This window comes from Colius striatus, chromosome 17 (assembly GCF_028858725.1).
Source record: "Colius striatus isolate bColStr4 chromosome 17, bColStr4.1.hap1, whole genome shotgun sequence".
Lineage (NCBI taxonomy): Eukaryota > Metazoa > Chordata > Aves > Coliiformes > Coliidae > Colius > Colius striatus.
The window spans coordinates 8,519,669-8,547,407 of NC_084775.1; the positions used below are offsets into that span (position 1 = coordinate 8,519,669).

Genomic DNA, 27,739 nt, shown 5'->3' on the forward strand with positions numbered 1-27,739 from the left:
TACTGAAATATCTTTTCCAGGAGCTGGTCTGGAACAATCTAAACTGTAGAAACATTTTCCAGCAAGTATAACAACATACAATGCATGCATAAATGGGAAAAGAAAAAACTTAATTTTATACAATACCTTAGCATTGAGAACAAGCTATCATTAGGTATAATATAAATAATGCGGTATATTCCATTCCTAACTTATGAAGATTAATGTCTATATGCTTGTCTGTTATTGTTCACTTCACAATTAAGTGATATATGAAAATAAGGAGAAAAAAACCAAGAATTATGCTTACCTTCTTCCACTTTTTATCCACTGTTCCTAGCTATCCTAACTGGTTTGAATCTGCAATGAAATAGTCTGGGAAATTAAAACAGATTAAAAATGCAGAAGTAAAACACCTTTAAATAAAATAAAGTCAATATTCCTCCTCAGCATAAAATCCATGACATATATTGAGGTAATATTAAAGTAGCCCGTTTCAGAACTCAGCATCACCCAACTTACTGAGAATTTCTCATCAATGTAAGTGGATTTAAAAAACTAAAAACAATAAACTCAATGTAGTCCCTTTTTTTTCCTGACAGATAAGTTATGTAAAAGTTTTAAATGTATTTTGCTAGTCCTTTCTTAATTAGTTTTCCAACATTTTTACCTAGCAGTACCCATAGCTACTAATTGCCTTCACTGCAATGCATTTTTTCCACTACGTGTTCTGGTTTGAACCACAAAGCGAATAACTAATGTAGAATAATTTAGCCCTGTGTAACACTCTGCATGTACTGTGTTTCAGAGGAGTTTACTCTTGACGAGCCTTCAAGAAGCATGTCAACACACATGGACTGTGAAAATACCTGCTAGGCTTCATTAGCTGGAATAAACAGAACAGTATTTGAAGCCATACTTACCAAGGTCTCTTAATTTAAACTGAAAATAAGAAGGTCATCCATTCTGGAATAATCTCCATGGCTAGTTAGTTTACACATCAGAGACAGAGGCAGCTACATTTCCTTTTTAAAAGGTCTGAGTTTGTCTACCTTTTTATTTCTTTAATAGAGATGTCAACCATGAGAAACAGCATTCAGATCAAAAAAGAAATACTTTGTAAGCAGAAGTCATATGTACAAAATTAAACAAACACAATCAAACATTTACTACAAAAAAATCCCTTTATTAATTCAGTAATTCACAACACAATAAATATTGGGATCATACATATGAGGGACCCAGCAACCCTCAGACTTGTTTGCACCATGGTGTGGTTTGACAAACAAGCCCTCATCAGCTGGCATCCTGACAAGAAACCTGACTAACATTTTCACATATAATCAGTAATTTGCAGCGAACATCAGTTATTTCAATCAACATTAGTCAGGCTTTTAAAACACAATTCTTAAGGACCATCCCTGGTAAATCATTCAGGAAAAAAAGCACAATCAGAGTAGTTGTCATTATCCTGTCTTTCTGTTGATTCTCACATTAGAGTTATGTAGGTGAGAATATGTGTTTAGCATAACTTTAGGAGGGCAACATCACTTTCCACTAAATGAGGAACAGAACTAGGCTGCTGTTCAAGATACAGGATCCATTTTTATACAGTCTGCTCAGCAATTCTAAAACCAAGACAGTTCTATTACTTCTGAGAATAACATGCTTTGTTTTACACTCCACATACACTGAGGACACATTTCCTTGAGACCTCATCCCAAATCATTATTTCACACTTTAGAGTGAGTTAACTCATCTTCCAATTGACCTGTCAGGGCAGACAACTCAGTCTGCTAGATGCACTGGTAGGACAGAGAAAAGAAGCAACTTTCACATCGATAAACACCAATGTTTTCATTTCTGAGTACAAAAAAGGAACTCTAATAGGTAATCACTAGGAAAAAATATCTTGTATGCATATACATTACAATTTCTTTAGAAATGGGATGTTTCTCACAGCAAAAATATTAAGTAAAACTTCAATTTTATGTGATTTTTTTTTTGTGAACAGCTGGGAAAATCTAGTAGGTTTTTTGGCTGTATCATACCTATAGGACTTTTATTAATATAAACAGGAACTTCAGACTGTGCAGGTATGCACACACAGATACAAAGTTTTCATCATTTCTTCTAAAGACAGTCACAATACTCAGTGTTTCAGCTGCAAAGGATTTCTTTTCAACTGCAAGCTTATGGATGACATCACAGATGAACAATGGCATTAGTAGATCTGATAGAGAATGTCACTTGCAGTCAAACTGTATCATTCCTTACTCTTTTATGGACCAGCAAATACGGACCAAACACCAAAAAACTTTATAAAGAAAGCATTTAAGATTTCTCTTGTAGTTAAGTCAGAACTAATCTTTGAAAATAGAGTACTCTAGTATTAGAATGATAAATGTTATTACATCATATTTTATAAGGAAGTTCTGATCATTTTTTGTCTAATAGTTTCTCTATTATTGTACATGTACAATTCTTGTGGTAAAAAAATTTTCACACTTGAAAGAAAACAATGGGTGTCTGTTGCATACTGCAGCACTGAAACAGTAATCAAATGAAAACCAGCAAATATATATACATGACTATTTTTCAAATTGTGCAACATGAAGAAGGTCAGCTATGAACACATCAAATTCCACACAAAAACAGTGATATAAATTAACTTCAAAACCGATGCATTTTGTTTCGCCTCAAGATGATCTCTTTTTTTTCCACATGCACTATTCTGCTGTAAAGGGTGCAAGAAACTACGTGACTCCACATACCAAAATGTTGGCAACTGCAACTTGGAATGAAATTCAGTGTAGTTTGTTTTGCGTTTGCCTTTGTCAGGCTACCTAGTTAACAGGGTTCTGCAAAAGCAGCTTCACTATCGGCTTGCTCTTCCTTTACTGCCACAAATTAGCCAGCATCTCCCCCTTCTGGATAGCAGGAAAATGAGCAGAAATTTGTAGCAAATCTAATGCTTTCGTACTCTGGCCAATACAAAAAAAAAGTTTGCAGATAATTATTTTCTCTCGTTATTGTGAGCAGGATCATTTCTTTTCTAGATCATTGTTTAATATAGTTCTCTTCAGTTATAAGTTTTCTTAAAACCACACCTAAATCCTTTCAGATGCTGCATCCAGCTTGACAGAGAGAAAATCTTCAAACTAAACCAACATAATATCATTGTGTCAGCCAGATTTCCAAATTCTATAAAACAGAAAATGCTGCAAGTTGCATTATTACTGGTTTTGATTCTGCTTATCAACATTGCTTGATTATGGTGTTCAAGAAGTAATTTGTGAGATGAGTTAATTTAATTTGAACTGAACTGAATTAGAAATTTCAAGAATAAGCAGAAAAATCACCATAAAATTCAACTCTTTCTTTAGCACCTCTGAGCTCATTCATTCTCAGCCATCACCTCAATGTTAATCCATTGGGATCCATCCATTAGCAACACAGCGTCAGTGATAAGCTATTTTGTATTAAATTCTTGTACACATTAAAGAGAAAACTCAAGGATGACTGCTCACCCTTGTTACACACTTCAGGATCTTGTTTCTACTAGTGAGTACAGAGTCTCAGTGTTCAAGATTAGGATGGGTAATGAGCTATCCAAATACTTAGGAGAAAGTGTCACCACCAAAACTCTAAAGGAGGTCCTGTCCAGTTCCTAGCACCTGTATGAATATTATGTGAGACATCTCTGTTGGCAGTCAGTCATGCCAACAGAGAAACTCAAATAACAACTGTTAAATCTGTAGATGGCCTCAAATGTCCCTGGCTGCAGTTATACTTACTTACATGTAAAAATTGTGATTATTCACCAGCTCCCAGCAAGAAGCACTTGAGGCACTCTGAAAGAGATCTGCTACAGTAAAACTGCACTGGTTTTACACCTGTGATCTTGTGAGGACATTTTCTTTGTTTGGCTGTGAGAAAAAGCTGTCTACAGGGAGAATGAGAAAGATTCCCGGAACTTGAACAATTAAAGCTGTTTCAATTCTAAGTGCCCCTTTTCTTTACAAATACATTTTGTGCTTTTTTTCCCTCTTTCCAGGGATGGTATTTAACCTCAACAGCCTGTGACTGTTGCATCCAAGCCAGAACGTTTTGTAATGTGCAACTTGGTAATTTCTTCAGCACAGGTAGGATGAATGCCAATTGTCTTCATTAGTTGAGAATATGTAGCACCACATCTACAGAAAACAAAAAAACAAAGGACCCACAAAGTCAAATACTATTCACCTGAAGCAGCTAGAATGTCCTAAAACACAGTAATTCTGCTCTTGTCTATTTTATCAGGTAGAGGAGTTGCATTTATTCTTCTAACAATGCTGCCTATTATTTCTTAGCCACTTGCACAACATTTAAACATCCATCTTCACAACACTGTTAGCTAGAAAAGAATTGTCGTAAGAGTTGAGACAGAGTGAATGAAGCAATTTAACCCAAGTCATAACTGAGCCAATGACAAAAGCATATAACAAAACTGCAGCCTTCAGCTTTTCTTGTGCGTACATGTGTGTGCCACTAACTCTGACTCGATGGAAAAACACACACATGCACACAGAGGAAGAAAATCTTAATTAGGACTGTTGGAAAGAATCTGCTGAAGGAATGAATACAGAATATTCTTCCATGATCTTAGAGAAACTCTGGCGCTAACACTGAAATTATCAATGTTATAAGCAGGAGGAAAAAGTCTCTCATTTGAAAAAACAAAACAAACAAAAAACCCCCCACAAAAAACCCCGAGCTAAAATCTCACTTGTTTAATTCCATTGCTTTTCTGATAACATTCTTTGACTCACTGACTTTCCTTTGAGCTGCTATTCCTGGCAGATTATGCTGTAAAAAGAGCTGAAATGGCCCTAAATTTAGGAATTGTTTCAAGCTCTCTATGGAATAATGTTCCCTCGTTCTACAAAATACAGGGAAGAGTGCCACAGTTGTCTCCAATGTCCCCATTATATCCAAAAAAGCACCGACAAGCAAAAAATCATTGCTGAGCACAGATGTCTCTGGATTCCTAAGTGGGCAGGGCAGATGGAAAAATCACCCTTCAAAGTGGCTGAAGTAAGACTTAATATTTCAGAAAGGAGAACAGCAGCTCTTACAGTGGGTGTTCTGCATTGAAAGCTCTTGGATCTGTGAAATACAATAGAAACCAATACAAGAATCTGACCTGCTGAAAACCCCTTAGTGTGGCTAAAGTTTTGATTTCCCTCAGGGAAGGCAGAAAAGCACTCCAGTTTCATATGCTTCCTTTTCATTGGTTGTTTTGGATAAAACTTCAAAACAATGACATCTTAAAAAATGTACTTCTAGAATCTATACCACTGGTAACTAATGGACTACAAACACATGTTGAAAATGTGTACTGAGACTACACTGCAATCAGTGATTTCCAAGATACTTCTCACATGATATTTGAGGTCCTAGCTTCTTAATCCTTTTTCCTTTTCATTTGTGCTAGTCACTCACAGCTGTAAGGCTAAAACTGCAATAAAACAGTGATGATCTTTAGGAAAATGAACTAACACCACAATTGTGGGTGATTTCAGGTGTCCCAGCCAACTTTCCTCAAAGAAGAGTTAATAACTATTATTTAGTAATGTAAATATACAGAGCGACATTTCTGAAACTGTGAATCAGCACTAAGAAGGGAAACAAATAAGAAATAGTTGTAGCACACAAGAAGCATAACAGAAATTCTCCCTTTACCCAGAGAGGACCCAAAATCATTCCTTACTCCTACAAAAGGAGAACTTCTATATCAATATTTGAGCAAAAGACTTAAAAAATATCAGCAGGTAAAACAAAGACTAAAGCAGGTTAAGTAAAACAAAGGTTTACCTACTTGGCTAAGTTTGTTTTTGCAAATACCAGATTGCTCCAGATAAAAGTACCTCCCCTCTCCCATCATCCTTCAGAGGTTCTTTCTTAGCTTATCACATGGTTAGCTTATACTCCAAAAGCACCAAAAAATCATGCAAGTCCTTGCTGAGCTTTGAGAAGCAACGGCTGTGCACATTTAAAGATGAGAGATAAGGAACAGAATGCTTGTCAGGTGTAAATAAAGGTTTTTATGAAAAGTGTAAATATCCTTTGAAAGAAGTGACTTGCAAAACTATATCGTGATGTCCTGTCCTCTGCATAGAATGCAAAAGAAGCTACACTCAGAGAGCTAATGTAAGTTGATGCACAATTTTTTGGTATATCAAGACAGCAATATATTTTCCTCAGTTGTTCCTTCACTACATCCAGTATTACAGTAACTAAATCCAGTACATTTTAATGAAGAACTGCAGGATTTTTAGTGAAAATATGTGCACTACAACATAAAAATAACAAAAAGCACAGATTCTTTATAGTGTTGCCAAAACTAGGCAGCTATCTTTTATAATCTTACAATAATCCAAAAAGCAGGCTTTAGAAGAAAGAGACATTCTTTTGTACTTACTTGATTCCAAGAGCAAATCCTTGAATAACTTCGCCTGCATTTGGTCCAATGAAATGAAGGCCAAGTATTCGTTGCTCGCTCTCTCGTAAGCACACCATCTGAAAACAATACATTACCCAGAGATCTTTTCTTAGAACATATAAAGATAAGGTATGAAGTTGAACTAAATGAAACTGAAGTGCCTCCGAGATTCCAGTTTATCTCTTTATTTCCAGGGTGCCAAGATCTACACACTTGCTTAAGTCTCACTGACTTCACCAGGTCTTACACTTGTCCTTAAGCACTTTCCTGAATCAAAGCTTTATTAGTATATTTCTTTCAGACTTCAGGGAGCCATCACCACAAATTACTGTTGTCAAAGTGAATACTTTTTGTCATTTGTATGAAATCCTAAGAAATACCTTTTGTGGTCTAGTAACCAGACTAGTATTACTTCGACACTGAATGGCCACCTCAGCAATTCTCCAAGCCTGTGCAGTTATTCTCAGCAGCTAATCAGCTGTATTTCCAAAGATGACCACTACGAATTACAGGATAATTTGTGCCTTTGTGATTCAGTCAGTAAACACAGCGGCATGTTTGGTGAGATACATTTACCGCATTAGCCACATAACCTACAAGAGTCAAGGCTTGGAAAAAGGCAAAGATGAAGGTGAGTTAATAAGTATCTGGGAGGGCCTGAGTCACTGCATGCTTAACTTTCATTAGAGAACTTAATGAAAATGGTTAAGTTTCTTTAAGGACAGCACCTTTATAATTATGAAAACAAAGTCACTCTCCCTGTGTCCTCCCATAAAGCCTTTAATCATAACTAACCTAAAAGGTTCTACTATTCAGTAAAGGCTTGGATTCTTTCATTAGGAACCTGGGAACAGCAGCAATCCTGACATGGTGTTCTAAATATTGAGGAGTTAAAAAAGGAAAAAAACTTCTGCAATAGAGTTTGAAGCTCTCAAGTTTAATGTTTCTTCATATGTTTTGGGAGTTCAGGAAGGTTTATATTCAATACCATCCAATTACCATTATGCTATTACTACTGCACCCTCAAATATTTATTTTCATTGACATACTTTAAAGGGAATATCTAAAAAGCAGCATCACCTTAGTTGCTCTGATAGTTGGGACAGTTAAGGCAGCCTACTAAGGCACTTATACAAAGCAGATGTGACAAAATATAGTTAGAAGAAATGGTTTCAATTATTGACAAGGGGTATTCTTTACAAAACACAACAATAACAACATAATAATTTGTAATGTACCTACAAAAGTTACTACATTTTTTCAGAAAGATTGTTCTCTAATATTGAAAAAAGAAAGAAAATTGAAACTATGATTTATTCCATCAACATTACTTCACCTTATCTATGATTGTCTACTATGGGCAAGTGCAACAAGCCTGTTTTCAACATCAAAGCAACTGGACTACTCTAGAAGACACATTTCAAGTCCAACACTTTGGTCTAAACCAGGAGGTTTTTATTTTCATGAGTTTTCAAGACTAAACAGTTACTCCAGTTTTGTAAGTCTTATGCTTAATTTTTTTGAAGGTAGCATACTTTTCCCAAGAGATGGTAACTCAAATATTACATAAAACTAGTTAAGAATTTTGCTGGGGGAAGCAAAGATCTCTATAGAATCTGGGATATTTTTAGGACCTTAAGAGGAGTTCAAAGATGCTACCAATCAGCAGACTGTCAGCTCTGAAAAATGCCAATATCTCTAAAGCAATTTCAAGATGCAATGGGATATGTAATTAATATTAAACATTTGAACAGGCTGTCACCAAGAAAGTCTTTCATCCATCATAAAACGGGGTTTTTTTGTCAAACTGTCTTCCTTAACCTGGATGTACGAGATCTCTTGTTTTCAGTTATAAGCAAGTGAAAAGCCCACAATACTTACTTTCATATAGCACTGAGATGCATCTCGTTCAGCCACTGTAAACTCTAAAGGTTTGTAATACGCATGGTATACCTGGTAGAGAAAACAATAATATTTTGTGTTAGGGAGTAGTATTATGGCCAAAACTGCTAATCACTATCATAATGACTCCTCTTACTACACGTTTATAATGTTGGAGAAAAAATTAGTTATAACCTGCTCGTTATTTTAAAGGAAAATATGGAAAGCACAGGAGTAGTTTAACAAAACCTTAAAGAGCAATTAGATTAAAAACAAAACTGGAAAAAAAAAATCACAAATAGTGAAGTTACTCAAACCAGGGCCTCAAATTAAAAATGTTACTTTTGTTCCTTTAAGCTTCTATGAAAAGTTTAATATGTTGTTTACTGAAAATAATGAAATCCAAGAAGACTTTCATATCTATAATAATGTGTATCACAAGACAACCCTAACTGTAATTTTTGCATTCTGAATAGTAAAAGCTTATTTTATCACTAATGATTTTGTCTGGGGCTCCCAGCTGAACTTGCTCTCTAATACATACATAACATCAGCATCTTAGGACACAAACATATCAATTGTCTGCCTTAGTCAGATAAGAACATTTTTTTACAGCAATTTGTATCATTCTACAAGGCACTAGCATCCAGAAAGTCCAATATGCCATAACAGATTTCTTCTTCAATATGCAATGCCCAAGAACATAATATCAAGACATTTTGGCCACAAAGACACTTAGCAGTTTCTCTGAATATTTCTGGGGCCATGTCAGAAGTTTAGACAAAATCACCTGACAAGCAATTCTTCAATTAAAAGGAATGTAGCCATTACTTAATGATGCTGCACAATATAACTCACTAAAATGGCACCTAGTTTAAGGCTGTCACACTCTAACAGTAATTTTAAGCCTACTAGGTAACAGTTTCCACTGTGACCTGCTGTAATACTTTTACAGTCATAAGATTTCTAAAGACACCAACTCCTTGACTGCAAACATAGTATTTTGGAGACCAGAGATTTTGTCTGATACAACAGTGAAACTTGTATCTTTTCATAAGGTAACTCTGACATGAATTATAATATTAAAAATGTTTTCATACCTCAATATTATCTGATCCATAACACTGCGCAGCTGCTTCTTCTGACAGTCCAACACAACCATATTCTAAGGGAGTGAAAACTGTAGTAGGTACCTGTTTGGGAGGAAATAGAAAACGTAACTGTTGAACCATTTGAAGCAGCTGCACAGAAGATACAGGGGAGACTTCTGCAGGACTGAGAAGTTTGGCTGTCACAGACATCTACTTTGACTACTGTCAAAGCTGGATTCCAGATGGCAAAATGCAATTCCTTTAAAAATTCTTAAGAAAAAAGAAAGTGTAAGGTTGGGCTTTTATTATTTAAAAAAGAAATAACAACTCACATTGTCATAGTCCATCAGTTCTGAAGACTGGCCAAAAAGACGCCGAGCCAGCAGTTTTCCTGCAGCTATTGCTGTGGGTGTTAATTCAGGACGACCCTAAGAAGAAAGTACAAAGCTTTGTTTTAACTGAGAGAGAAGCAGCATCCAAGGATTCCTCCTGGGACAATGGTCACAGGAAGGCCAAATCTTTGCAATTCCAGACTAGTAGCCAGGGCTGCAAACAGAGAAGGCAGTAACAATTTCTGTCCAAACATGCTTTTAATTCTCTGAGTTTAATATCTGTCTTAATGAGGTAGGGAACAAATGTCATGAACGTGTCAAAACCTTGTATCTTATCATGTCACCTCTTGAAAAGCAGAGGATATCCACATGCTAACCATTCAATTCCTCCTTCCCATAGCAATTCATTGAGACATTTTCAGATGTTCTTTTTAAAGCAGGAAAAGCAACAGTGTTTTTATAACATCAGTCCTTTTTAAAAAAGCTGTCTGTCACATTTTTACGGCACACAGGCACAAAACTTAGCCATTTGTAGGCACTATTACTGACTTCCTATGTTGATCCTGGATCAGAGAAGTGGAACACTATTGCACTAGCACTGCAACCTATAGGTTGAGTTGGTCTTAGTCTCAAGCTCTAATATTAGAGAGGTGCCTGAAAAGGATTGCAATTGGCAAATTCTAACTTCCTGCAAGCAAGAAATGGAATGATAGCAGCATATGATCAGGATGTGCTCCACTGCACGCCATGAGTCCTGGCTACTTTTTCTATCCAAACAGGACTATGCAATGTACAGTGTACTGGTACAATACCACCAGAGCATCAGAACTCCAGTGCTAGTTTTAAGGAAGGTAGAAGTTGCTGCAAATTGAAGTAAGGCATTTTTCAAAGGATTTTTTAAAGTCTGATGAAGAACAATCTGTGTAAGTTAATAAGTTCTAACAAACATCAATCTAGTAAAAAGCATAATTTAAGAGTTTGTCCAAGATATAGCACCAAGATGCTTGTCTGAGATGAGGAAAGAGGTCACAAATCTATATGGGATGATCTGGAGCACCAGAAAGATCTAACTGAAGAATACCTTTGTGGGACAACATGGAATGGTTTATAAGACATTTGAATTTTTGATTCATACAGGTCCTTTCTAGACACAACACTTGTCACACTCCTGCAAAGCCCACTTGGAGGTAGTCATCCAATAAGCCCTTATCCAATAAGCCTTCAAAACCAAGCTTAATCAGAAATTAAAATAAGGTTTCCCCAATAGATAGATTCTGTACCTGGTGTTAGCTACCATTTACTTTAGTACACATACCATATAAATTATCTGCATATTAATATGCATTTGTGCTTTTATGTGTACTAATAACCACTGAAGTTAAAGCTTCCATTGCAAAAAAACAAACTGAAATAACATTATGTCTAACCTAATTACAGAAACTAAAATTCTAATTGTTAATAAGGACTAACCTATTTTTCCCTGCAGTTCATGACAGATCACAAAACTGCAAGTCTATCCTTTCTTTCTCCCTAAGATTCATAAGTCATGGCTTTCGAAGTCCAGCATTTTGACTTTCAAGTCTGTACATGTCATTTGCCAGATGAAATTTGCCATTTGTTTTTTCTTATACACATTTGCCTGAAACATGGCTGCCAATCATTTCTGTAGCAGGAAATACAGATGTTGTTTTGGCATTCCAGAAATGAATAGAAGATTGGAACGAGAGATAAAATTGTGAAAGCACTGCCATGCATTCCATAAAACCCAACTAATTACTAAAACATCCATGCAGATAAAGCCCAATTTCTCCTAAACAATGACTTAAAGACCTTCCGTGGTAAATATTTGAAAAGAACATTCACTTTGCAGTCATGTGTAGAACTACTCTGCTGATTATTATGGACACAAATTGTTCATAAGAATCCTCCAATGTATTATACATTTAAACTACATGGCTCCTAAGAGAGTTTAAAAAGCTTTGAAGTAATGTGTATTTGTTCTAACACAATTCTTTTTGGTCTTATTTCTATTCAAAGCAACATACTGTACATTCCACCTTCTCTACACATCTTTGTTGTAACACCCTTTGAAATATGACAGATGTACAGCAGCATGATCATATGATAAACCTCCTTCTGAGAGAACTTTATAGAGTGTGTCATGTTTTTCAACAAGAATACTACTGGATGAAGAATTTTTACACAGAGAGTTAATATCAGCCCTGAACAAACCCCTCAGATTAAAATTCCAGATTGATCATCTTCATTCTGGTTACAGAACATGAAAATGGCAAAATCAGCTTTTCGGTTGTCAGGTGAAATTGCATTTTGGCAAAGTTAGAAAAACTTGTTTTGAGGCTAGACAAACTGACTGACTTCTGGAAGGGGTTTTTTTCCCCCTTCTCCAAACGAACAGCTTGGATAACATTAAAATTCCATTTGGCATACAAGGGAGCAACAAGACACCCATACACACATAGTTTCCCATTTGTGCCACCTGGGTATAACTCCCAAATGAAAACAGTCATTCTGAGCCTATCAAGAAACTTGCCTGTCCCTTCTCTCACTCCCCTTACAGCCAGGGCACTGAATTAAAACAACAAAAAATAGTTCTTGGTATTTGGTAGCAATTTATTTTCTATTCAGTGTGGTATGGTAAAGGAGAGAAGATGCAGGCTTAAGAACTATTTGCAAACGTATGAGCGATAGCAAGGAGATTCTGACAGGGAGAGTAACAGAGCAAAGAGAAATTCTGAGCAGGAACACTGGAGAAAAAAAATCTCAAAAAAAAGCAGGAATAGAAATCCAAGTTTTAACAACAGAATGAAAATGACAAATAAACAATGATCTGATCTTTTATATCCAGATTAGGAAAAAGAAGAGCATCTTGCCTCAAAATTTGTATTTTTTACTTAACTAATCCTCAACGGACGGAAGACAAAAAGCATCCAAAAGGAAATTACTTGTCCAAAATAACACTGGAGATTGGTAGCAAAATGAGTATCAAAATCTAAGGCCCTGCCAGCACTACCTCTAAAAACTGCTTCTTGGACAAAACTAAAAAGAAAAGTTTGGAAAGCAAGAGCCCAACCAAGCCACACATCAGCCACAAGCAGGTGCAAGAGGTCACTGTGAACAGAAAGAGGACTTCAGGAAATATCCCAGAGCAAGAAGTGACTAGTATAGAAGGAACCTGTATGTGAAGTGAGAAGAAAGGAGAGGAATTGTACATAATCCCAAAGCTCTGAGTGGCTGGACAGCACAGAGAAGCTGTGAACAGTAAGAAATAAAGAGAAATAGCTGGGCAGGAAAGTTTTAACACAGTTTAAAAGGAAATGGCAAGTCATTCGCATGAAGATGGAGACAGACAGGAAGAAACACAGGTCTACATACAGAGGAAGAGGTCAGGAGTGGTCAGCAGATTTATGAGATTTAAGTGTCTCCCATCAGTTCCAGAGTCCAGTCAGAAATTTGCAGGGCTATTCTAAGACATTGTTATATCTCTTAACTCAGCACTTGTAAGGTTTATAAATTTGAGAGACTTTAAAAATATTTTAAACATGGCAGAATGACAAATCTTTTAAAGGTCTCAAATCAGACTATGTATGGTGTTTGGATATTGCTACAGTATTTACCAGACTTTTAAAACAGATGCCTTCACTATTTCAAAAACAGTCTTGGTAACAAGGCATGTGCTCAATTCCATTATGTCTACAACAGGTGAGAAGATTCTGTATTTTGCAGTGCTCAGTCTCTATATTCTACATATTGTCCAAACCTTTCAGCAGGCAGCCGATGTCCTATACCTCTAAAGTTCAGAGCCCAGACAAAAAGATGCCCAAAACTTATTTGAAGATGCTCCACCTAAGAGTAGACACCTTCTGTTCTTCTATAACTGAAAACTGAGGGTCTGGAAGTGTCTGAGTTCACTTTGATCGGGACAAGTAATTCTTATAATAGATGACTGTAGACTACTAATAGCACTAGATCAAAGCTACGTCAAGAATTCTGGTTTTGCATCTATAATAATTTATAAATTATTTGCTGAAGTTAGACTACTCCCTTAAAAAAAGCAACAAAACCCAAACAATTCTCATGTTTACATGGCATAATCATTCTCAAATCATGATCAGACATCAAATGCATTTAGCATTTATAGGAATTACCTTTTCTTATTCTAGAGGAAGATTTGTCAAAGGCTTTTTGTGTCAGGGAAGAGATATGCGGTCTTGTGACTAGTCTCAATTAAACCTCTAAGTACTAAAACAGGAATTACAGAATTTATCAGGGTCATTCCCACTATGTGCTTTCAGCTCCAGAAGGTAAGAACCGCTTTCATTTAGCATTCACATGCATGAAATATGAAGTCATATGTCTGAAGTGATAAAAAACATTATTAGAAAGATAATTGAAGTGATAGACATTATTATTAGCCTCTGACCAATAATGCATTCCCCGATAACATCAGTAATAATCTCTAATACTGAGATACTTCACAAGATCCATGTAAAGGAAATTACTGACCCAGGTGGCTGGCATAAACACGACAGCTCTGCAAAATAAAAACGAGCAAAACACTAAGATATATGCTAGAGTATGACGACATCTGGGGACTAGTTATTAGTCAGGAACAAAGTTGGCTTCCTGTTATTGTAAAACAGTTTATGTAGACTTGGTACCTCTGTTATGTCTCCAATTGCATAAATGTGAGGAACAGAAGTAGCTTCACTGGCATCAACAATGATCTTCCCAGTTTCAGAATTAGTTTTCACTCCAATTGTCTCCAAATTTAGAGTTTCAGTGTCAGGGGCTCGGCCTTAAAAAAAAAGAAAGAAAGAAATTAAAGTAAAAACTACTGAAAAACTTCATCAGTGTTAATCTAAAAAACTGATATTCTCCATTGTAGGTTTACAAGAAGTTGGTGCTATTTGATTGTCCACGCAGAAACATCACAAAACTTACATTGTACTGAAAAAGCAGTAAGGGTGGAAAGTATGGATATGAATTTCTTTGTGAAAGCAGCTCTATCACTATTGCCTTTATTCAGACTACTTCAGAGAAAGTTATCCTTTAAAAATGTGAACAACATCCCCTGCAAAAAGTGCAAAACTTACACGGTTCAATATGTGAGTTTTGCTCACATTATTTTTAAGGGATTTAAACCCAAATGAGGCAAATTCTACCAAGCCTAGGTTTTATAATAGCTTCCTCTTCCAATGATTTTTAATTATCCCATCTTTAAAAGATATAATTCTGTAGCGTTTTCTGCATAACTCAGACCATCAAATTCTTGATAATGTTACACTGAGCTTTCTTGTAGAGTAACCAATGAAGAAATTCTTGACACAGAAATTGGAATCTTAACTCAAGAAATTTTTGTAACATTGCATCTGTTTTTAGAGGCTATAAATGAATATAGAGGTGTGGATATATCTACATCTACATATATAGATGTAGAAGGTCTCCTTTGCGTGAGTCATGATTTCATGTTAATACAGAGCTATATCAAAGCAAAACAAAAAGGGAAATGTGTTTCCATTATAAAAACAAGTTCTTTGATGTTAATGTAGGAAATTATTAAACAAAAGGAAAACCTGGCTTGTCAATACAGACCTAATTATATGTAAACATATGATTCACTGCTTTATACATCTGCCATATAGCCAGGCCGCCCAAACAATGTCACATCTGAATGCCTCTGTAAAGACTTCTGTGTATTAATTTCATCTGGTGAAACCAACACTTCCTCTGGGAGTACTGACTGAAGCTGTCGGCACTTGGCTATCTGTCTGTCTTCCCTTCTGTTGTCCCCATGGGATGTTGATCTGCTGTTCCTTCTCTGCCCCTTGCTCTCCAGTCCTGATGCTATCAGGCAACAAAAATAATAAACCTCCAGGACCTTATCTTGGCTCGGATGTGAAACAACTTCCTACCGTTGTATTTCTTTGTGTATTGAGAGTAAAGCCTGGATATTCTGCAAATGGACAACTAATGGGGTTTTCTAGTTTCCCCTTTTTCCTGCCAGGCAGAGCCAAGAGAAAGCTTAGCACGCAATGGCAGGCATTGAAAGAGGAAAAAAAGAAAAACTGTCAATAGAGTCATTTAAAGACCTGTGACAACAACAGCCAAGTTTATCAAATCTGCAGGATAACACTTAACCTTTCGATTCCAGTCTATTTTAACATGTGTACAGCTTGGTATTAATAGCTATGAGTTACAAAAGCTGTGTTGCTACTCATAGTGAAATTTCTCTCTCAACTTTACTGTCTAAATACTATTTCTGAAAGCAAACTCAAAACTTATAGAAACTAAACTGAAACTTTAATGGCCTTTAGCCCCAGCTGGCTCACCTCCATAAGCCAGAATTACACTTAGTGATCTTGCTTCACCTCAAATTCAGTAGTTTATGTTCATGATTATCCAATGTGTCTTGTTAAGTTTTAATGCCAAATTCAGGAAATTCTGACATTTCCCAGCATTCACCTACTTGTATAATAAAATCAGTTCTCACCATTTCTCAGTAGTGTTAGATGAGAAGGATATTTGTTACATACCCATAACTCCTAGCTTTTATTTGAAATAGCAAGATATTATGCCAGCCATCCAGAAGAAAGGTGCCACTTCAAAACTGACCCTTAAAAAACTTACCTGCCTCCTGCACTTCTACTATCACATCATGATCTCATCTTTAGTAGACTCATACAATAACCACAGAGCTATGGAAACCACACAGATAACTGCTCTCAGGGGCTGCCCCCATTCGCTTTTAACTTTAAAAGATGAAACAACTTTCTGATCTGGTTTTGTAAAAATCTAACAGGCTTTCTAAGGAGGCTGCCAGCCTGCTTAGCTACAGAGGGTGACAAGAGACTGTACAAAGCACTCAAGTGCTAGGCTGGTTATACTGTGATGTGGCATTTGTGTCCTATCATCTGCTGATTACACTCAGTAATCACACATGGACACAGAATAATGTGAAGGCAATATCAAGCTGCTGTGACGTTCAGGTGCAGGACCTTCAACAGTGGAGAGTGAAGCAGCTAAACTGAGAAGAAACCACAAGAACAGGCACAGTCAAGTAAGTAGCAGCAATAAATGAGTGACAGTTTACTCTTGTATAGTAAGATTTCCCAGGGCAATAAAGATGCAGCTGACAGCAAAATTCTATAATGGGACTTCTGCAATTTCTTAACCTCAGAAGCTGGAATGCATGTTTGCTCCCTGGCATTTTAAAATCCAAGTAAGAACCGACCAAGCATTTTATTATCAGGCATGATGCTGGAGATGGCCACTGTGAGGACACTACAGGGTGACAGGATGGTTCTTCTGGCACCAAACGAAAGCTCAATAGTCTTCTCCACTTCTCTATTCATTGGCAATTTGATACATCATAACTTTTACCCAGTCTGACCTTATTCTAATTCTCATCTGTGTTCCCAGCCTTGGTACTCTCTCTCATCTTGTTCTAGGTACCTGCCACACTCTCCAAATTAGTGTGAAGAGCACCACCTTTTGCTCCTTCAAATCTCTCCTAAAAATCCACAAGATGTTCCCTAAAACATAGTCAGCTGATAATGACTAATAAAGACTAATTAGTGTAACTAATGTTCAGACTACAAGAAAATATTGACTACAGTAAGATTAGATAAGGTTAAAAAAAAGTTTGGAACCCTTATCACATTGATAACACCATGCACTAGTTTTACAAGGATGTTTTGGAATATGTCATTCATTACTGATAAACTCTCAGCATGCCTGCCACAATTTGAAAAAATCTGACCCTTAGGCAGTACAGTAATTGGTTCTTTGCCAGGTCTGCTAATCTGTACTATCTCTTGTAGCATTGACTACTAATACTTATTACACAGAGAAGACATCTCAGCAGAATGCTTGTGGCAGCCATGGTGCAATTAGTAAACACCTGGCCTTCACCATCCACTGTACATCTAAAGTTATTTGTGACTGGAGACACATCACTTTGGTTCTACTGAAAAAACAACAAAAAAGGCAACCCCAAATGACATGTAACCAAACAAAAACCTTACAGACAGACTTCTAACAACTCTATTTATTTTGCTCTCAAAGTCCTGTACAAGGTTAAGTGGGTTGGAAACACTTTCTGAGATGAAAGCTACAGTTCACCTTTACATTAATTCTCTCACACTAAGCTTGCTTTAACCAAAGGTTTTTGTACACCCTTAAAGCACAGCTCTGTGGTCTCAAAAACTAGTATACAACAACCATTCCCATGTGAGGTCATTGGTTCCAATCTCCTAGCACTTATAGGTGAACAGAACCTGTATTTTGTCGAAAATGTTGCAGTAATTATACTGGTTCAATGAAATTACTTTGGGCAGCATTTTCCACCATCATTTTTTTTATTTAGGCCATCATGTAGGGAAGGGATAGTCATTGCCTATGAACTCAAACAACACCTTACAGTTGTGAATCCAAAATGTTCTTTCATATGAAGATTACAGGCCTAGCCTAGCACCTAACTTTTCCTGAACATGAAAAAGTGATTTTTATAGTTACAAGGTTTCAAAATAAGTAGCATAAAATTATAGAGTTATACTCAAAGTTTATGGGTAAGTTAAACAAAAGAAGGAAAAAGTACCATCTAGGCCTCTTTCAATGCAAATAAATTACAGGAACATGAAAAATATCCCCGTTGATTAAAGTGTGACTGATTTTCATTAAAGCAGATATTAGGGAAAAACCTAAAAGCACTGTCTGAAGTAAGAGGAATGACAATTTTCACTACCTCTGCTGAAACCGTATCTTACCAAGACAATAATGAATTAAAATCAGTGAGACATAGGAAATTCAGAACAAAGACCCACAGCCCCAACAAACCACATCACACAGCACTAAGAGTTGTCTGAGATCAAGCAAGGTGCATTATTTTTCACTGAATAGTTCAAAGGTTAAAAACTGGATGGCAAGATTCTGCTTGCAAAGACAAATCTAAAGCCCGTCCCCCTTTCTACAGAGGCTGGCAGAGATACGCTCACAAGAGATCACAGCAATAGTTCACCATATGGGACTTTTCAGAGAAAATCTCCAACTGAAATTTCTGTTTTCTTAGTTAATTTAAATTTATTTGGTTGTAAAACTACTACAAAAAACCCTTATGTACTTAACCCTTCCTTGATATTGATCTGCATTACAAAATAAATCTGCCAAGCATCTAGTCTGACACAAAAGACAATACTCCTGATAGCACATGATGTAGAATACTCACTACTTGTTCAACCTCACATTTGAGCTAAAATGATAATTCCTTTTTATAGCAAAGGTGATATTATTTCAAAGACACAGTAGCTTTCCTGTAAACTTATCAATGCAAAGGAACTTGAGAACAGTTGTTCCATTGCTTTCAGCAAGGAGAAAACTCTTTTTGTAAAGTTAAGCTTAAAATCTGCTACCGGTCATTACACTGTTAGATCTACTAACACACTACCTCACTTTGTCAAACTAATTCTAGGATATTTTGTAAACAACTTCTTAGTTTATTCCTCAATTCAGTGCTGCTGCACTACGCAGTAAGATCCCATTGGATACATAGTAACTCAGTATCTTTCCCAAGGACTTTGTGAACAATCAAATTCCAGTCACAGCAGTGACTTTTTGCCATCTATTGCAAATTCAAATGGAAATACTACTCACCAATTCCTTTTATATATTAGCTGTATTGCAACTGCAGCAATCAGTCTACAGATTTCAGTCTTTCAATGGCCAAAACAAATGCACTCTACAAAGCCTGATCTGCAACTTTGCCTTACAGCTCAGCAGCCTCATCTGTTTATAAAGGTGTCAATCTCTACCCTTTTCTTTGGATGAAGACCCTATGTATAATCTATACATGCACACACTCATTATTGTGATGTAGCTCAGATATATTGGGGTTTTTTTGTGTTCTTAAGGGCAAGAGAATACTATGTAATATCGAAAATTCATTGGTTTCATATAGAATTAAAAAAATATCTGAAAAGCTTATAATTTCAGGACAATTCTCACAAAAGCAAAAGACAGAGTACAGAAAGATATTACAGAACTAAACACGCAGAATCAAATGAAGATCCAGAAAGAGCTATTTCACTGATCTGGGATGTAAATGTATAGCCTCAGCAACATACAGACAGGCCCATAACAGTCACCTACAAAAGTTTGGGTCCAAAACTTCTAAAAGTTAACAAAATGAGATTTCCCCCCTCCTCAAATATTTTGACAGGTTCAAAAAAGCTGCAGACAAAAAGAGCATTGTGCCTGCTTTTATCATCTTATCCATACATGCAGAAAATTACAGATTCCAAAAAATAACTGAAACTCCATAGAAACACAATGTAATTTTTTCCAAAGTGCCTACATTAAGAGATAGTACCACAGCTTACCAATCTCAAACTATGTCCTACTGTCAGAAAATATTTTTAACATTATTCAAAACATCCTATAAAAATTCCACAATGTGCTTATAGAAATTATTGAAGTATCTACTATAATTCAGGCTACAATCAGTTAACAATAGCGGCTGCTCTTTAACTAACTCTACAAGCTGACTTTCTTCAATCAGTATTGTAACTGGCACATCTGCAGACAGGAAATCCTCAACACTACCAAGTTTCCCAGCTTATTATCTAAAACACCTGGTGTGGGTGTGTTGATACAGAGCAAAACAATGAATCATATCGACTGCACATCAATTAACCAGCTTTAACTGTTAATGTGTTCAATCCTTAAGGGTGGAGTGCCAATTTGAACACACACACACAAAAATCAACACAAAAATTCCAAACCCTCAAACTATTCATCTTGCAGTTTCTAAATATGGATTGTAACTCAAATCTATGACAAAAATTATAACACATGTAGTTCCTCTGTATCACAACAGTGAGTTGTGTTCATATTGCAACTGAGTTGCAACAGCATAACATGCAACCTTACCCCACCATAATTAACACCAAACCAAGATTTTTTTTCCTTAAATTATAATTTAGTATTTCTTTTCTACATCTTTGATCAAAGCAAACAAACTGACTTGACATTTCACAGGTGAGACTCCACCTCAGTGTATTTTTACCAGAAAGCTTGAGGAAAATGAAATACAACATTTAGAAACTCATGTTTTTGGGAAACATTTTCATCTCACCTCATGAATATTATTCTACAGTTTTAAGGACTGTCACATCTCCAGATACGATGACTTTTTTTTACTCTTGGCAAGCACTAGTGTGTTTGATTGGTTCTGGGGAGCATAATCCATTTTTGTAAGCTTCTTACACAATTTATGGAAGCCTATTGCACTTCCAAGATAATAGGAATCACAGTAAGCAAAAGAAAATGTCACAACACACAACCTTCTCTCTGTTTGGGGTATTAGGATGACATGGAGCTGGCTTAAGCAGGGAAAAGGAACAACAGGACAACAGATTTAATCCACTGTGCAAAATACAAAATGCTGTAAATTATCTGTTCCTGTTTCCTGTAATGGATCTATTCTACGACCACAAGAATTTAACTTTATGTTACCAACAAATGAAAGAGTAATGCTTCCTCACCACTCTAAAACAGTACTGTCAGATAAAAAAAACAGCATAAAAATGAAGTAAAGGAATTGCTGAAGCTGCGAGCAAAACTAATCATTCTTCCACATCAAAACAGATTTACTGGGCAGCAAGTTTAGGCCTATTTACTTTTTTTGCCAGGTATCATCTGCTCACCAAGTATCACTACTACCTTTAGCCACCCACTATTTCTCTACAATTACCGACATCCACAAAGCTTTAGAGGCACAGAAGTCTCCTGCTCTGGTGGGCTTGCAGTCCATCTGAACCAACATAGGAACTGAGAGCTGACTCGTAACAGGAATAAACAAGCAGCTCCAGGAGGCAACACAGAGAACATTTCCATTCCTGCGGGCTGGAGCCTTGTACCATATATCATTTAGTGGGTTAATCCTCACGAGAATTAGCATTTGACTCAAAGGAAGCAAAAAAAAGATTTAATTCCAATTTCTGGTGATTGTGGTCATATCCATTTGTCACAAAATTCTTTTAAACTGATTTACTCTGTTTCAGGCATGAAGTCACTTCTGAGAGGTCTGAAATAGACAGAAGTTCCTAAACAGATTTCAAAAAGCTAGAAAGCACCAGCGTAAGAGAAAACTACCTGCACCACAGAGGTTGCTGGAATTCATGCTGTCCCCCTCTAGTAAATGTAAGGAAGACTAAATGATCTCCCATTTACTGTAGCCCATGTGTAAGTAGTTACCACAGATTTCTTCCATTCACTCTCTCGTGTTTTTAGACCGTAAGTGAGCAAGTCAGGCATGTAAGAAAAGAATTTTAAAAGCTATCAATGTTTAGGTCACTAAATATTAAATAGAAAAAAGTTGAGGAGGGGCTGTTTAGCCTCACACCACATGACAAAGGGACTTAATTTTCAGAATGGAGATCACGGCAAATAAATGTTAAGATAATGAAGTTTACCTACTGCCCACATCACCGTGTCAAACGAATCAGTTTCTTCAGTGCCCAGGTCAGTATTTTTCCATGTAACTTTCAATCTGTTGCTTTTCAATTTTTCAACTTTTGTTGGGAAACATCTCTTCAAAAATTTTGTGCCATAAGATTCCATGTGCTCAGTTACTAAAGATGCCATTTGCTGTTGAGTAGGGGGAAAAAAATTATGCTTTGTAAGATCTTTTTAATGTAAAATCCTCCTTCAGCTATCTTCATGAAAATCCAGTAAATACACTGTGTATTTCTAACATGCTTTTTCACTAAGTTACTATATATTGTCAACACATGATAATTTATCAAGCCACAATGACCTGCAACTCCATTCCAAGAAGCATATGCATCTGAATATTTTCAAAACATATAATAGTACATGAATAAATCAGTTGCTTTTAAATCACTTGCTGCTCATATAAAAATAGCATCTAGAGCATATTCAATTTAACATTACCATAATCACCATTTTCTGGCAGCTTGATGAGAATGAAATACTTTCATTAAAAAAAAGGAAGGAAAATATTATCCTTTGCCGTCACACCTGTCATTTCTCTGTAATGACTGTGGATCACTAAGGTCTCCTGGGAAGTTCTACTATAAAAAGGAAATAATGCTTTTGTCCTAAGAGCCTGTTTGAAATAATGCCATACCACAGACAAGTGGTAAAATGCCATATTGACAGTTTTATCCACAGGTGTCATTGCTCTTGACTGCAGTAATTCAGGTCACACTTTGTCAGACAATGTTTACTACTTAAAGGATATTATCAAAAAAATCACTCACAAAATAACTACACACAAGCTCTCAGCTTACAAAACTTTATTTTCAAAGTTGATACCAACAGCAGGATTATATCTCTTCAGAAACTTGATAGCTCTATCAGTAGTTTCCATCAGACTCAATGTGGTTACAGACTGAGCATAATTATTTTACCTCTATTACTTCTTTCTTAATTTTGAAATGCCCATTGTGCTCTTCCTGCCTACGAAGGATCAAGTTCTCAGAGAAAGCCCTACTGTAAGTGTTTTATGAAGTGCCACACACACTCTTAACACTGTTCCCTGATTGCTCAGATCTCATGCTCTTACAGGTGTAGATTTCTTCAACGATGAGTGCAAATCCCAGGACACATTCTTATACAACGTTTTGCAAACTCTGGTACACATACCACTAGTTTTAAGGAAGCCACTTCAAAGTGGGAGTGGCTGGCATGCAACCAGGAGCTGTCACTACCTGCAGTGGTACTTGTCACTGCTACTTCTAACAGGAATACTCCCTCCTCAAAAACTATGCTGTTACACATGAAAATAATTTTCCTACACAAAGTAGTTCTTAAAAACAAGCTCATAGTTCTCTCACTCTTTCATCAACTTTGGCATGCAAATGTTTTGCACTGTTGCATTTAAGCATTAAAAAAAACCCCTAACTTATGATACCAGCATAAATAAGTTAATGTGCATTCATTCCCATTCTGAAAACACCATATTGTCACCTGATTAACACTACACAGTCTCCATTCTTGATGCTGACATTTTCCAAAGTTATTTGCCTCAGAAAAAATCTGTTGAAAACTTCAAATAAAAAGTTCACTCGACATGTAAGTAAAACCCCAGAACTTTTTCACTGTTTCAAGAACACTGCAGGAACTTTTCCTTCAAAGTAAGATTAGCATCAGATCTTGCAGGAACAGAAGATTCACAATCACCATTAACATACTCTTTTTTATTTTCTCTGGTTGATAGTTCCACTGAAATCACTATATATATATGTATTTTTTTTACTTATTTATAACTGCCACAGTTTTGAAAGTGGCAAGGTCAAGATTTCCAGTTCCAATGTCATTGCAAACTTTCAGCTTAGTGATTTATTTATATTCATCTTAATGAACTCCACATTTAACTACTTCTTGTTAAGTCCATTAATTTATTTTAAAAATCATTATCTGTAACTCCTAGAAATACAGGATTATTTTAAAGAGATTGTTTAATGTTTTCAGGAGTGGCATAAATCCCTCCTCTACTTCCCAACCTTTTAAATCTTGTTTTCAATTAAGCAGAAAAAAACCCCAAAATCTTTAATGTACAGCATCAATAGATATGATAGGAAAACAAGAGTTAATATTTATTTAGTTGCTCTTCAGAATGACCATACTAGGAAATGTCTGGAGAAGCCAATGCCACTTTTTCTTTAGGAGACAAAAATAATTAAATATACTCTTAAGTATATTTGACTTATAAGATGTAAGATACTCCATACTCACCTGATCAAACCCACGAAGTGGGATACTTCTCATCATGACTGTAGTGTCCAATCCAATGCCCGTTAGAAAACCAGCACACTCAAGTGAAACATCTCATGAGACATCAGTTAAGGAAATATAAACAGTAATATCATATAAATGCAATACAGAGAGGTAGTAGACAAGTGGCTTTTTCACCTAGAGATATCAAGTTCCCTTCACACAGGTAACATATTTGGCTTGCTTTTGTTCCATAGAATAAAACTCCAAAGCCTTAGAATATTTTCCTCACAGATAACATTGTTTTTAAGATCCTGGGAATTTATCCTCAGCTGACCTTAATTCACACAATGCTACTGCACAGAAAACTATTACTGTTCTATTACCAACTTCACTATAGGGCATGAGCAAAGGAATTCTGAAAACTGAGCTTTCATGGGCAAGACAGCTATGCTGCTTATAATCACAAATCATCACACCTTTTTCAAAGGATACAGCTGGCTCCAACAACCAACCTGTTACATTAAAAAAAAACCAAACAGTGGAATAAGCTTGTGAATTTTTTTACTCAACCAAAAAATTATTTTCTGAAATATGTATAGTTACAAAATGACAGGTTTGAGGAGTGGAACTGATGCTGTTAGATGGGAAGAAAGAGCATGGCTTGTCAACTCCAACAAAGGCAACACTGTAACATGTGGGCTTACTTTACTAATAGAATAAAAAAAAAAAAGAACAGGGTTATAAGACATAAGGAATTGTTTTTATATTGTAAAGAGACTTTTAAAGACATATTCTGAAAGACAAAGTGAAGAAAGCCATGAAAAACTCAGAGGAGCTAGCAAGGCATCACAAATAGTTCCACTATGTTCTATGTATTCTATGATATACCTCAACACTTGGAGTGGACACTGACAAGGTTTTCCCCCTGGTGCCTATTGCTACTGATGCTTCATCTTTACAGTATGTCTCAGCACCATGGCCTCTGAGGCAGCAGGCAACACAAACACACAGATATGCAACAATCTTGTCAGAACCCAAGTATATCTCAAAATTTCTAGAGGGATCTTAATTACTAAATACTCATCTTTGTGTTTTCTTAAAAATAATTAATCAGAAGTTAATCATAGGAAGGAACACATTTGAAATAACCTGTGGCACACACATCCCACACCCTTCTGTAACCTTGACACCTGGACAAAGTAGTTTACTTTTTTTGCTTGATACCTGGACAAAGTAGCAAACATTGGTACGGTATTTCACAAAATAAACATGAACCCCTAAATCCATATAAAAAACACACACTTACTGTAGGCCAACACAAAGTGTTACCTCTACTGTAGTCTCTTTATAAGGAGGTATCATTCATCAACTTCAACTAAAATTTACAAAGCAATGATCCTCCTTGAACCCTATTACTAGGAAAACTACTTACAAAGACAGAAATGTGTTTCACAGAAGGATATCAAGAACCTTAGAAAATAAATGTGAACATTTATATACGAACAGGTATGGCAACTAAAAACAAATGTTAGATGCACGATGGAGTTCTGCAGACAGCAACTATGGCTTCCTCTTTTGGCCCTGCCAAGACTAGCCACATATCCCCAGGAAAGTTATTTTTCCATAGTACTGCAAGAGAGAAACAAGCCCAATACTGGAAAGCTCTTCATAAGCACTCTATCCTATGTTCAGAGAGTAGAGCAAAAATAGCAGGTCTGTGGCCTATGCCTTACACTAAACCCTTCTGCGTCATCTAACAGAAATGCTTTTAACATTCTGAAAAGTGCCGACATGGGGGCCGCTGCTTTGTAAGCCCCAGGGACTGTAGAGTCAGTACAACACACATTTTTTCACAAAAGATCCTAGATAACATCTATCTATCCTATAAGAAAAACACACAACCTCTGAAGGTGTACAGAGAACAGGTTGAGCTACAGAGATTAAAATCTGCTAGTCTAGGTTTTGTGTTTGGCAAGCAATTTAACATTGTGGGAAATACGTCTTTTCTAGCATTAAGGCATCTGATTCATCTGTGAATGGATGAACCCCCTCTTCTAGCATGTACATGATCTTTACAGGTCCCTTCCGATACCTACAATTCTATGATGGAGCTCCTGGGAAGTGCTGCAAAAAGCCATACACTGCCCACAGAGAAATATCTACTGGAGATTCACAGGGAACAGAATGAGAGTATCTGTAATTTGGGCATTTGTTTGTTCTTCTTTTACATTAGATGAAAAGCAGATGCCAGCTGGCACTCATTCATAGTTTCAGCACCACACTGTTTACAATTTCTCCTACTGAGTAGAAGGTTCCTGAGTGTTGTCAGTGTCTCACAGAAAAATTAAGAAAACAAAACCTAACCTTGTTCACACCTGCTCAATCTCTCACTCATACTGAACATATTTCAAGGTATCTTTTCTAATTCACTCTGCCAAAACCCTTCATCTCAGCAGTGAGAATTTCTTCACAATGTTTTTATGTCTAAGGGACTTTTAAGGTAGTTAATGGTTTGGCCTTTTTTCTTATAAATATGAATAACTGCAGGACTGACAGTTCTATAACCCCCAGGCATGTAATTTGTAGCTGAGATATATACATTTAGAGAGGAAGAAAAGACAGAATAAGTACAACACAGTTCACACTGAAAACAAAAGGTGTTAAACTGAACCTTGGGAATATTTATAATAGAAACAAATCCGACAGAAACAAACTTTTAACAACTCCCTCCTTCATTTGCTAGGACACAGCCTGATAAAGCACAGAAATGCTACTGTAGCCCCTGCAGGCTTATTTTGACTAAATCTCAGGAATGCAACATATAAACACTAGACTCTCACAACTGTTACAACTTGCATTAGGAGCAACTGGACAAAAGCCACATTTTCACAGAAACATCTCACAGGGATAAATCTTACATTTAGTTAGGAGGGAGGGGGTTTAAAAAAACCAATTTCCTCGCATAAATCATGCTCTCAAAATTCAAGAGGTGACTACAAAAAACATCAAGTTTACTTTCCTTTTAAGACTGTACCAAGGAGCTTTGTTTATCTATTTGATGTTTCATTTAACACAGTACATATTTTAAATTAGAAAGTCACAGCCAGGAAGGCAGTTGGGTTTCTTTCAAAACACACACCACTGTTATAGTTTTGACTCTCTTTTTCTTATATATAATTTGCTTTTTCTAGAATTGCTCAAAAGCAAAAAGCAAA

At 36.3% G+C, this 27,739-nt stretch overlaps 1 protein-coding gene across 4 annotated transcripts in view; it reads right to left on the bottom strand.

The window, feature by feature from the left end:
- Positions 1–1,167: 1,167 nt before the first annotated feature.
- Positions 1,168–27,739, bottom strand: part of LOC133627015 (thioredoxin reductase 2, mitochondrial-like) — a 32,598-nt gene continuing 6,026 nt past the window's right edge. For 2 of the 4 annotated variants that reach the window (XM_062009673.1, XM_062009670.1), the window contains exons 9-17: positions 25,017–25,036; positions 24,543–24,634; positions 22,256–22,430; positions 14,447–14,583; positions 9,768–9,863; positions 9,445–9,537; positions 8,345–8,416; positions 6,443–6,540; positions 1,168–4,175 (exon numbers count right to left, since the gene is read on the bottom strand). In XM_062009673.1, the coding sequence (XP_061865657.1) occupies positions 4,052–4,175; positions 6,443–6,540; positions 8,345–8,416; positions 9,445–9,537; positions 9,768–9,863; positions 14,447–14,583; positions 22,256–22,430; positions 24,543–24,634; positions 25,017–25,036 (907 nt within the window). In that variant the 3' untranslated portion in view covers positions 1,168–4,051. Of the gene's footprint in view, positions 4,176–5,677; positions 6,004–6,442; positions 6,541–8,344; positions 8,417–9,444; positions 9,538–9,767; positions 9,864–14,446; positions 14,584–22,255; positions 22,431–24,542; positions 24,635–25,016; positions 25,037–27,739 lie in introns of those variants that run through there. The other 2 variants (XM_062009672.1, XM_062009674.1) reach the window with 2 other exon arrangements.